Genomic DNA, 12,427 nt, shown 5'->3' on the forward strand with positions numbered 1-12,427 from the left:
CTCCCTGAGACCCCCTCTCTCCGCCCTCACGGTGCTCAGCCGCCCCCAGAGCTCCCAGGGGAAAGGGTTAGGGCCGCAGACCCCACCCCCCAGGGTGGAATCCAGGGAGCCTTTTGTCCTTCCTGCGCACCCTCTTCCCTCTCCATGCCCCTTCCCCGCCTTCAGCAAGGGCTCGTGTCTCTTCCCTGGAAAGAGCCCTCCCCACTCCGCAGCTCGTGACAGAGTCTCCACTCTCCGAGTGCTTCAAGCTCTGGTTCCTTGGAGCCCAGAAGTCCCAGTGATATATTCTCTCTCTCTCTCTCTGACAAATCTCATAAAAGCTTCTCTGGCCCGGGCACAGAAACCAGACAGCCTTGGCTTCCGAAGCTCTCCCCGGCCGAAATGGTATTCGTTTGGAACCGAAGGGCCAAACACGTGAGGCTTTGTTTGCGTGCAGGTTCCAACCTCTCCCCACGTGCATGGGGTGGGGGGCGCAGCGCCTGGGGTGGAGGGCCCCAGCATGCCACAGCGATCTGGGACGGCAGATGCCCTGGGTGTGTCATTTCAGAACATCGTCCTGCCGGGTGTGTCCCCGAGGACAGCGGCCCGAGCGCTGGTGGGGGTGGACGTGCCCGGGGTCCACGCCGGCGAGAGCCACCCTCGGGCCTCAGGCTGCATAGACGCGGCAGGAGAGCCAGGTGCTCTGGCGCCACGGAGTCAGGGGACTCTCACCCGGGGCTCTGGCCACGCTGTGTCCTTGCGGGAGATGCCGGGTTTCCGGTTCACCTGCCGATGGAGCCTGTAGTTCTCTTTCCAGGTCTTAGAACACCTGAGCGGGCGTGTGGTCAGGGTCCCTGCCCTGAAACACGGGAAGGGAGAGATGTGAGCGATGGGTCATTGCCCTGATTTGGTCGGTGCGCGTGTGCGGGTCACGCCCGTGCCCACGCCCAGAGGTGGCGGCTTGGATGAGGGCGGGTCCCCCGTGTGGTGTGTGTGTATTTCCCTCCGAGCAGGCAGCTGACAGAGTGGGGGTGACGGATGTGTCTCCAGCCCTGGGGTCCGCGTGACTGTGGCTTCGGTAGTGCTCAGTGGGGTCCCAGACCCTGTAGGTGGTGACACCAGGACGGCAACCACGGGCTGGGGGGTGGGGCTCTGGGGTCGCAATCTGGCTCCTTTTCAGAAAAAGGGGGGTTCACGGGCGACCCCCTGACACTGACATTGTGTGTTGAAGGTGCTGCTCCCCAAGGCTGCCCTGTGGTTTGGAAGCGTGGGGACCCACCCCTGAGGCCGCTTGTCCCCTTTGGGGGCCTTAGCACACTGGACGGGGGGACTGCATCTTCCCCGACCTGCTCAGTCACGCTCACAACCCCCTGTAGAAACCGTTCTGGGGTCAGAAATCCACAGGCCTGGAGCGCTGGGGGCGCTTTTTTTCTTTGTGTCTTCAAATCTTCAATTTTGGCTATTTTAGTAAAGAGGAGAGTTTCGTTTGCTTGACAGAGTTAACATGATACCAGAACCTGGCCAGAATATACAAAGGAAGTAATTTCACTTTTAAACACGGGAGGGAAACTCTCAGGTAGCAACAAACTCGCCTCGCTGTACGATGCAAGTGCATACATAACCCGTAAACGTGTGGTGTCGGAAGGCGTGCCACAGTCACTCATTTTTAAAGAATCTTCTAAAGTGAATCTTATGATGACTCCAAAACGTGACCCAGTTAAAGTCAAAATGAGAGGTTTTTGTTGGGGGCCGGGGCGGGGGGGGCTTGATAGTGTCGCTACTGAAGCTCACCTGCTCGAATGATTTTGTGAAAATGGGAAATTTTGAAACAGGAGCGTAATGAGGAGAAACATACTTTACTAGTTGTTGTTTTTTTCTTTACGTGTATTTTAAACGGTTGGTCGTTACTGGAATGGATCAGAGAAACAAGATAGAAGAAGCTTAAAGTAGGTCCCAGTGCTCATGGTAATTAAACATATAAAAAAGATAAAGGTATGTGAAGTCCGTGGAGAAAGAATGGGCTATTCATTAAAATGTGCGGAGATAGTTGCTGAAACGTTATTAAAATAAGTAATACCTTTATTTGCCCAGTTCCACATAGATGAAAAGAAAAAAGCTCACATGAAAAATTAAATTTAAAAACCGGGATGAATTTAGAGGAACATTTATGTATTGTTGTGGAAGAGAAACCATGAATGAAACACTTGATGCATTTGACCGTTAAAAATTTCCCTATGTGCCAAAAACCAGAACCTCCTTCCTAAAAACAAAACGATAAAACCAGAGGATAAGTGAGTAACCATGCTTGGAAAGATAAAGGCTCAATATTTACAGTATGACAGGGACTCCTAAAGCTTTCAATGCAAAGGATGATAGAACCATAAAGTGATGAAAGTCCTGGAAAAATTTATGTCCTGGGGATATAGCACAGTCCTTTCCAGAAGTTCACCCTCAGGAGTTAATTGTGCACATTTGTAAATACACGTCTGTTAGAGCGTTTTTCACAGTTATCTATGAAAGCAAGGGAAAACAGAAGGAAAATAGGAAGTAAGGAAGAGAGAGGAAGGAAGGAAGGTAGGAAGGGTTCTCAAATATCCAATAATATATTGATAAAGGCATGGTCTAGTAATATAGTTGACAACTGATCCATGATGAGAAGTAACCTGGGAAGAAGCTGTGGCTGGTGTGGCTCAGTGGATGGAGTGCTAACCTGCGAATGAACCAAAGGGTCGCAGGTTCGATTCCCAGTCAGGGCACATGCCTGGGTTGTGGGCCGGGTCCCCAGTAGGGGGCGCGTGAGAGGCAACCACACATGGATGTTTCTCTCCCTCTCTCACTCCCTCCCTTCCTCTCGCTCTAAAAATAAATAAATTAATTTAAAAAAAGTAATCTGGAAAGACGCTCACTGTAACACGTAGGGAGACTCTTTTACGAAAACGACTGCATGTAAGAACACAAACGCACCTGTACGGCGGCCCGTACGCCAACAGGCGAGGCCAGCGCTGGGTGTGCCCGCGTTGGTGGTTACCGCTGACTTTCCTTAATTTCGCACCCGCCTTTGCTCCTTTGTTTCCTTGCCTCTTCCTCGCCATGACCTGGTTCTAGTTTTGAAAATATAAAAGAGCAGTTATTTTTAACAACGTGACTCGGAGGATTTCCGGGTCAGGACGCCAACCCCGGGAGGTCGGGGTGGCCCGGGAATGCTCAGGCTGCCGGTCACCAGCTCTGGCGGGGGTTGGGGGCGTGTCCCCGCACGCCCAGGCCTTTCCCGGCTCCTCCCCTGCCCCGAGCGTCCGAGCGATCACTGAGCGCGCCCACCTCGTCTTGGCCTTTTCAGGGGCAGCTTTGCTCGCAGTGTCCAGTCTCCGAGGAGAAACCTGAAGCCCCCGAGGGCGGGGGCAGGGCCTTGCAGCTCCAGAGGTCCCGGGGGGCTGGGCGGGGCTGTGTGGCCGCTGCCCGGAGATGGGCTGGGCTGGCGTTCCTGGCTGGGAGGACCCACGAGAGAAGCCCTGGGCCCCGGCGGTCAGGAGGGGACAGTGGGGATGACTGAGGGGGACAGAGGCCACGGGCCAGCCCCCGCCTCGCCAGCGCCCCGCGGATGACCCGCCCCGTCCCGTTAACCTCTGCTTTTCTGTCTCCCCGCCGTGCGTGCACAGGCCCCCACGCCCCGCCGGACCAGCCCTGCTGCCGCGGCCTCTACGACTTCGAGCCGGAGAACCAGGGAGAGCTAGGGTTTAAAGAGGGGGACATCATCACGCTGACGAGCCAGATAGACGAGAACTGGTACGAGGGGACTCTCCGCGGGGAGTCCGGGTTCTTCCCCATCAACTACGTGGACGTGGTCGTGCCTTTGCCTCCGTGAGCGTGGGGCCCGGACGCCGGACCAGCCCTCGGCCCCCAGAGGAAGGCCCGCCCCCCTGCCCCCGTGTCCCGCCGCCGCCCCCCACCCCGCACCGCGTGGCGGCCCGTGACACCCTCGCGCTGTGACCGGCTTAACCACTTTTGGAAGTGTGTCCCCTTTGTAACGTATTTTATATCGATGCCGTTTGTATAAATGACCTTCCTGTGGTAGCTCCCCAAGGTAGAGCTTTTCTTTCTTCGCTTGTCGCCCTCCACGCCGTGGGCCCCGCCCACGGACGGATGTGCTCTTGGTCAGTCGCTAGAAGTAAATCGGGCCGTGGGGGTGCACGCCGGCGGATCGCCAGATGCGGGGTCCAAGCGGAAGAAATGCCGAAGGCTCTCCTTCTCGACGTCACCGGTGGTGGCCGGCCCCGTCCCTGCCTCCTGTGTTTGCTGACCTTGAATAGCCCAATAAATGCGACCGTGTGTTGTTGGCAAACGGCCTTGCCTGTTCTTGACGTGAAGTGGACTTCTAGGCACGGTGGTCCAGCTGCAGGCGCCGGTGCTGCGTGGCTGACGGCGGGGGGGGTCGTCAGCCCACACCCCGTCCCCCGCCGTGGGCCTGCACTGTGCGCCCGACTGGAACGCAGCACACTCCTTCCAGTTCGGGATGCAGACCATTCCGTGCGTGCTGTCAAGAGTGCGCGCCGTGGAGTTTATCCGTGAGCCAGCCTCCCTCCAGCTGCGCCCAGGGAGGACGTGGCACCTGAGTTTAGACAGAGGCAGGTGTGTCGACCGGGAGCTCCCTCTCCCTTTCCCCTTAGGACCTGGCCTGTCTGCAGAGAGCAGAGTCCTGAATCCCTCCTGAGCACCCTGTGGTTCAGAGATAAAGATCCTACCCTGGGGGAGGGCCTTCCGTGGCCGGGTGGGTCAGTGTGGTTGGTTGTGGGGTTCAGGATGAGGCGGCCCGGAGAGCTCAGCTGCACTCTCCAGCGTAGCTTTCTCCAGGGATAAGATGGATTCAGTTTCCCTGCTTCTCATCTTGGGTCTTCTCGCTCGGTTCTTCATGGGGCCTCTTGAAATGCCAACGTCTGGCCGGTGGGTGCAGGAACTTGGAGGCTGACGCAGGGGACAGGTATCCGGGGATCACCTGCGGGAGAGGCTGGGCAGGTGCCTTCGGACGCTGGCGCCTGGGCCTGGGTGTCTGTCTCTGTGATGACTTTCTCCAGTTCCTGTTCAGCTGTCCAGACATCGGCACGCTGAACGTTTTTTTTTTTGTTTTGTTTTTTTTTTGAGCATTAGTAAACTTTTTCTTTTTTTTTTTAAAGATTTTATTTATTTATTTTTAGAGAGGGAAGGGAAGGAGAGTGAGAGGGAGAAACATCAATGTGCGGTTGCTGGGGGTTATGGCCTGCAACCCAGGAATGTACCCTGACTGGGAATCGAACCTGCGACACTTTGGTTCCCAGCCGGAGCTCAGTCCACTGAGCTGCGCCAGCCAGGGCTCACGCTGAACGGTTTTTACTCCCCCCGCTGTGTTCTGTCTGGGGGGATTGTCAGCCTGGAGCCCCTTCCCCGCACCGTGCTGCTGCACATTGCTTTTCCACGCTGGTCCGAGGCAGGTGGGCCCAGAGGGGTCACGAACAGGCCCCTGGTGACCTCAATGTGTAGCCTCGGGTGGGAGCCCAGGGGTCTGCAAACATGGGGCCCATGGCCATCAGAGGGCCACAGCGCCCTGCACACTGGGTTTGCCGAGTGGCTGCTGGCAGAGTCAAGAACATGCATTTCCTGCTCCGCCTCTGTGGGCAGAGAGGGGGGCAGCAATATTGCGAACCTGCATTTGTTACTCTGTCACCTGATTTATTTCCAGATTGGTCGTCTTCCTGACAGGGTCAAAGGAGGTCATTCCCAGGGCACAGCTCTCTTCCCGCATGGGGGGGGAGGGGGGCATTGTTGCCATGGTTACAGCTGCATCTGGACCCTCTGAGTCTCAGATGTGGGGCAACGCCCTCCCCCCCCCACACACGTCTCCAGCGTTAATCTAGAAATTTCTTTCATCTCCCTTGAGTGATTTGAGTGGGGGACTGGCTGGCTTGAGGAAACCATTTGAGCTCGAACCGCCTTCTTGGATCGGAAGTCTTACCTGACCTGAAAATTCACGTCAAGAACAGTTTTTAAACATTCCTTCTCCGTTTGCCCCGTTTTTGAGTGGCCGACCTCGGGACAGTTTGTTCTCAGTCTGCCTGAGCCCCTGAGGGAATCTGGGGACATTTGTTTCATGACGTCTTTTGGTTTCTTGCTTTGTTTTTGAAAACAACAATAAAGATACACTGGTCTGGCCCATGTTTCAGGAAGCAGCATTTAGCAATTTCATGGGAAAGGCAGAGTGAGGCCCACTCTGGCTTTGATGGTAAACCAGAGGCCCCGGCTGGGGTTGTGTCAGGCTGACCTCGGAGGGTTCAAGGGCATTCTGGCTGTGCCTTCCCGGCTGCCGTTCCTGCTGGCAGAGCGAGGACCTCAGCCGAGGACGCATCCTGGAAGCATCGTGTGGCCGGAGCCACGCAGGCGTAGGAGCAAAGGGTGTAGACAGGTAAATGTCAAACGTGGCTCCCAATCATCATGGCTTCTTGGTTTGGCTTTTTTAGGAAAAAGACCGTTGATGTTTTCACCATTTAGGGGGAATTCTAACGTCGTGTATGTGCCTTACAGAACATTGAGAAATTCCTCTCCTGGTCAATGCAAGTACGGGTGGAGGGTGGGTGTACGGGGGGCCGGTTTTCACCCACGTTCCCCATTCCTGTGGCTTCCGGTGTGTCCCTTCCTGCTGACAAGTCCCAGAGCTGCATCTCCAGCCCAGGCCGTCTTCCTGATCTGAGACCCTCAGGCGTTTCCAACTCCAAATGTCCCGGGTGAAGCCCTTGTCTCGGCCCTGCCCCCTCCCATCCACCAGGCTCCTCCTCCTCTCGTGTTTCCCCCAGGAGTGAATGACCCTGATGGCCACCACGCCTGGCCCGGGTCAGAAGTCCGGGCACCAGGTTTCACTCGTCTCTCTCCCTCCTTTTCATCACTCCCAAAGTCGGACCAATTCCACCTCTCTGACATTCTCAAACCCGCCGTCTCCTCTTACCCCCACTGCCACGGATGCGGGACCCGGCTGTCATCCACCACATTGCATCTCATCCACTCCTTACACCCTTGTGCTCCCAAGACTTAGCACACGCCGGGCGCAGGGCAGGCTGTCAGTGAACACATACCACATGGCACTGCACACGGCCCAGTTGTGGATCAGGCCTAGAGCTGACCCCACATGGATGGCAGGGCCCGGGGACACGAGTTCTTCACGCTCACCAACATAGGACCTTTCTTACTGGGGTCTTGGACAGACAGGAATAAAAATTGCTTCATCGGCTGTCGAAACCCTCCCCACGTTCAGTGCGTTGTGCAAACCTTAATACGTAGAAATGTTTTTATGGAACTTATAGTTGGGAAAAGGCTTCTCAAGTATTCCTTTGTGGCGTGTCCAACCCAAATATTGCCGAGCGGAGAGAGTCGGGAATGCGCGGGGAAGCAGACTAAACAGGCGGGTCCCGTTCCTGGGGGGCGGTGGGGGGCGGGGGGTGTGACCCGCAGGCGGCTCCGGAGGAAACGCTTCTTTCTGGGCGCAGCCCTTCTTGACGACTCGAGAGAAAACGGGTGTCCCGCTTTCAAACCGTGAAGAGTACGCCGTCCTTTGCACTCTGCTCTTCTTGCTCAAAGTCATCGGTTCTGCAGCTCAACCTTGGTCTCCTCGAGAGGTCAGAGGTGACGCGCTCGATGTGAATTTTGCAGAAAGCCAAGTGTGAAGAGTGTGTTGCTTGGGTGGTGTTTTCTTTTTCTTAAATTTAACCCTTTTGTGAGGGGATATCCTACTAAAAGGTAGCGTGTGCTTCCACACCTCTGTGGTCAGTCGGTAACGGACAGGTGGTACAATGGACAAGCCCACAGAGTCTCTCCTCCTGTCACACCTCCTCCCAAGAGGCAGACGAGCAGCCAGATGAAGACGCACGTACATTTCATAACACAGAAAGTTTCTATCCCAAGGAAGGACCTCGCTCTGGACAGGCAGACCACGGTCACCACTAGCTGAGCCTGTTTTCTGCGTAAGATCTGCCGCTGGCCTACGTGAGTGTCCCAGATTCCTCCCTCTCCCCCCAGCATCGCCCACGGTGCCCGACCAGAGCCTGGAGTGCTCTGAGGGGGTAGTTGGGTGGTGGAGGTGGGACGGGACCTGTGAGGGCCTGCCAGCTGTCCCCGGGTGCCCTCAACTCTCCGTGGCTCCCCACTGTCCTAACCCACAGCGCTCCCTGACCCACATGAGGAGGACCTGCTGGACCTACTGCTGGACCTGTCGGGTGAACAGGAAGGCAGAACTTCCATCGGGTATCGGTGATGTCTCCTGCTTTCTTCCTGACCAACTCTCTCTTGGCTGGGTTTGCTTGATGTTCCACCGAGAGAGGCTCAGTCCTGGCCTCCGAACTTAATGTGGGACGCCCCCAGGGGCTGGCTGGGGAATCGAAGCTGCCGGGGGTGGGGGGTGGGGGGGACAGGAAGTCCTGCAGAGCCGTTCGTGCCTTAGAGCCCAGCGGCGGCTGTAATGTTCCCAACCAGCTCCCCTGAGGCCAAAGGCCTTCTCGGTGTGTCTTCCTGAATTTCAGGCACCGGGACCTCCACGCTACACAGCTGCCGCTGCAAAGCATAACATGTCTTTGAATTCTCCATTTCACCTTGAATATTCATGTGGGTTTTGCTCCAGACCCCGAGATACATACGCCAGGGCTGGTTTTAGAATGTGAATGCTGTGAGCCGTGCTCGCGCCCACTTTCCGAGAACGTGTGGCGTGAAGGCCTGTCCGTCCACAGCAGCCTCCGAGTTTGCAGAACGGAGCGAAAACCGTGGGCCCGTGTGACGACTGAGTTCAGACAGTCAGGTGCCCGGGGCATCGCGTTCTGAAGGTTTCTCGCCATTCCCCTCCCGACTCCCTGACACGAGAATCGCGTCCAGTCAGTCCTCAGCGTTGGCAGCTTCCGTGTTTGGGACTTCACCCACTGGGTCCATTTGATGTGCAACCCCCAGATCGGTCAACCCGTGCAGCCCTCTCTCAGCATTTCCGGAGGGGTGAGAGCTTGGAGCTGCCCGAGAGGCCTGTTCCCAGCGGAGACAGAATGAGGCCACACTTGGGCTTCTGGTCAGCAGGCTTACTCTGACTTAACATTAAAAAAATTATTTATTGATTTGAGAGAGAGAGAGAAACACTGATTTGTCACCCCACATATTGACACATTTACCGGTGGATTCTTGTGTGTGCCCCGACTGGGGATCGAACCCACTACCTCAGTGTATCTTTACGACCCTCTAACCCACTGAGCTCCCTGGCCAGGGCCTCCACTGGTGTCCTTATATGGCCTATGTCATGGCACTTTTCACATTTTTGTCTTCCATTGGTGACGTCGCTGCTTAAAATGACCCCACGAGCGGCACCGCGAGGCTGCCTGGTCCTGAGCAGAGGTGGCTGGCACGTGCCCTCCAGAGAAAATCTCGTGTGAGGTGAGAGGCCCGTGTCAGACAAGCTTCCTTCACGCATGAGGCGTGGTGCTGGTCCCTGTGAGTTCCGTGTGAGTGAACCGACGGTGGAGGTTAAGTACCCAGTTTCGAAACAGAAACACATCCAGTAGGATTGTGTGTGGATCACTCAGCAGAACTGTGTGGCCACCGGCCGGCAGGAGCCTGACCCTGTGATCCCCCAAGGAGCCGTGTTTCTGTGCTCGCAAACTCAGTGACTTCATGGAGCATTGCCACGGTGACGGAGGAGCCTCCACCGTGCCCAGGTTCTGCCCAACCCGCCCTGCCCCTCAGGGATGGGTCTCTCCACCTGGTGTGGCTGTGGCCCTTCCCATGGAGGGCCCTCTGCTCACTTTCCACCAGACGCCAGCCGTTTTGCTCCGAGTGAGGAGGCGGTCTCGAGATCCTCCTCTTGGCCCCAGGAAGTCGCCAGAGCGAGGAAAGGACCATAAGGACCAGGCGGGCAGGGCCAGCTCCCCTGGGTAAATCTGTCGTCACCTGGAGCAGTGCCAACCACGGAAGAGTTTCAGGCGCCAGTCCCGGCTTTGCAAACCGTGACGTGCTGGTTACTGCCCCCCTGAGCCTGCGTCCTCGTGGGCCAGATGGGAATAGAACCCCTACCCGACGCCACACGGGAGCTGAGCGGCCCCAGGGCGTCGGCGCAGTGGCCGGCGCACGCTCCGCACCCAAGGAAATGCTGGCGGTGGTCCTTGGCTGGGGGCCTACAGCGGACCTTCAGAACGACCCCCTGTCCCTTGCCTTTATACCGCTGAGACGGGGCCAAGGCCGGCGACACACATTTTGCCGCGGTTCCCTTCACCTCTACACGTCCACGGGAACTTCACCCTGGTCCCTGACGCCACCATTCCCACCCCAACCACAGGCCTGGGCGCCCCACTCCTGGGCCAGCCAAGCTCGGCTCCTGGGGGGTGGCTCCCGGTCCCTGGCAGCCAGGTGTGGCGTGGCGGGGCCCCTGCGCCGGGCGCCGGGAGGGGCCCTGGCCTCCGACTGCAGTCAGGCCTGGCCCGGAGCGCCAGAGCGCAGGCACGAGCCAGCGGTTCCGGGCAAACGTCCGTGTGGCCGCCGGGCCGACTGAGCAGGGCCGGCGCCCGGGCCCGAGCCGGGCGGGGGCGGCATCCCCACTCCGGCTCCGGCGGGGGCGGGGCGCCCCGGCTGGCTCGCGCGCGGCCGCCTTTCCTCGGCGCGGCCGCCGGCGTCGGCGGCGGCGTCGGCAACCCCGGCTCTGGCACCGCGCCTGGCGGCCGGCCCGGGCGAGGAGTGGCTTCCAGGAAGCGGGCGCAGGAGCGTTCCAGCCGCGTCTCGCTGTCGCCGCGGCCCCGCGCGCTCCGAGCGCCCGGCCGGGCCCCCCACACTCCCCGCGCGCCGACGACCCCGCGCGGGCGGAGGGCGCCGGGCGCGCGGTGCACTTGCCGGGCGGTGCAGGTGGCGGCGCGCGCCCCGCTCTCTGGGCCGCGGCCAGCGCCGCGCCGCGCGCTCGGAGGGGCGGGGGAGGCGGGGCGGCCCGGCCCGGCCCCATTTAACTTCGCGGCGGCGGCGGCGGCGCGGCGGGCCGGAGGCCGGCGTCGGGGAAGGTCCGGGCGCGGAGTCCGCACCAGGGACCGACGGGGCCGCCGCGCCGTCTCCCCTCAGCGCGCGCCCGGCCCGCGCCGCCCGGGGCTGCCGGTTCCAGACGCATCCGCGGTGCCAGGTGGGTGCTCGGCGCGGGAGCGAGGGCGAGGGCGGCTCTCCCAGCCGGGGAGACCCGGGCGGGGGACGCCGTGGACAGATTGGACAATTCTAACTTCAGAACGAAGGTGTCAGTGACTTGGCCAAACTAACACAAACAGGGAAAGGTCCCGAATCCCTCCGCGGGGTCTGGGCGCCTCAGAGAGGGACGTGCGGGCTCCGCGCGGGCGGAGGGGCGCGAGTCCTTCAGGTTTGGGGGCGCCTAGGCAGAAAGGGGTGGACGGCAGCCAGAAGCCTCAGGCGTCGGAAGGTCCCCCAGGTTGGCCGCGCGCGCGGGTCTCCAGCTCCTGGAGGGCCGAGGGCGGAGGGACGCGCCTGGCGCGGAACGCGGGCGCGGGGCGACAGGACGCGGCGGGCGCCGGCGGAGCGACAGCGTGGCCGCGGGGAGCCGCCGGCACGGCCGCGCCCGAGAGCGAGTGAGGGGCGCGCGGGGTCCCCGGCCCCGCCGCCGCCCTGCAGCCAGGAGGTGCCGCCCCGGGTCGGAAGCAGCAGCACATTTGCGGATCGCATTAGGCCGGGCCCTTAATGCTTTCTCCAGATGGAGAGGAGCCACCGACCCGCCCCCGGACACCGGCTCCGCCAAGGCGCCCGCGAGGCGAAGCGCGAGGCGAGGGTGACTTCGGCTTTTCCAGTCTCGGCTCCTACTGCTTTCGCCGGGGACTCGCAGGAGGGCTCCGGACAACCCCCCACGCTCCCCGCCCCCGCCCCCGCGCTGTCACAGGGTCGCTGCCGGCGCCCCCTCCCTGCTCCGGGAGGCTGTTGGCTGCCTCGCAGGCCTCGCTGGCTGCAGCCCGGGGCTCTGAGGGCGCACCGTGTCAGCGGCGGGGAAAGCCCTGACCTTCCAGAGGACGTGCGCTGCCGCCCGGGGGTGGTCACCGACTTGGCGTGTGACCTTCGGCAGGTCCCGCCCCCTCTGTGGGACGGTTGTGCGGGCCCCAGACTCATTTATGCCCCAAGTAGCAGACGCTGGCAGGTGCCCTAACCCTTGGCTCGGGGTCGGTTTCCTGAGTTGTGTGTGCCAGTCGCCACGCCCTGAGGCTGACAAATGAGCTGGAAAGTGGCTGGTGCGGAGATGCCTCGGCCTCTGGAGGCCTGGCGGGGCGGGGGCCGCACGCTCGAGGCCGGGCCAGCTGCCCTCCTGACCCTCACGTGGACTCGTCCCGCTGGAGAACCGCAGGCAGCCCCATGCTGAACGGACAGAAACCTTCCCAGTCTCCCTCTGATTTGGGAGCTGCGCCTAGCTAGCGTCGGAGCTGGTAGGAAA

At 60.0% G+C, this 12,427-nt stretch overlaps 1 protein-coding gene across 2 annotated transcripts in view; it reads left to right on the forward strand.

Moving 5' to 3' along the window:
- Positions 1-3,905, forward strand: part of SH3GL3 (SH3 domain containing GRB2 like 3, endophilin A3) — a 38,119-nt gene extending 34,214 nt beyond the window's left edge. The window contains exon 9 of one of the 2 annotated variants that reach the window (XM_036013175.1): positions 3,636-3,904. In XM_036013175.1, the coding sequence (XP_035869068.1) occupies positions 3,636-3,841 (206 nt within the window). In that variant the 3' untranslated portion in view covers positions 3,842-3,904. Of the gene's footprint in view, positions 1-3,635 lie in introns of both variants that reach the window. The other variant, XM_036013176.1, reaches the window with a different exon arrangement.
- Positions 3,906-12,427: the final 8,522 nt, after the last annotated feature.

This window comes from Phyllostomus discolor, chromosome 12 (assembly GCF_004126475.2).
Source record: "Phyllostomus discolor isolate MPI-MPIP mPhyDis1 chromosome 12, mPhyDis1.pri.v3, whole genome shotgun sequence".
Lineage (NCBI taxonomy): Eukaryota > Metazoa > Chordata > Mammalia > Chiroptera > Phyllostomidae > Phyllostomus > Phyllostomus discolor.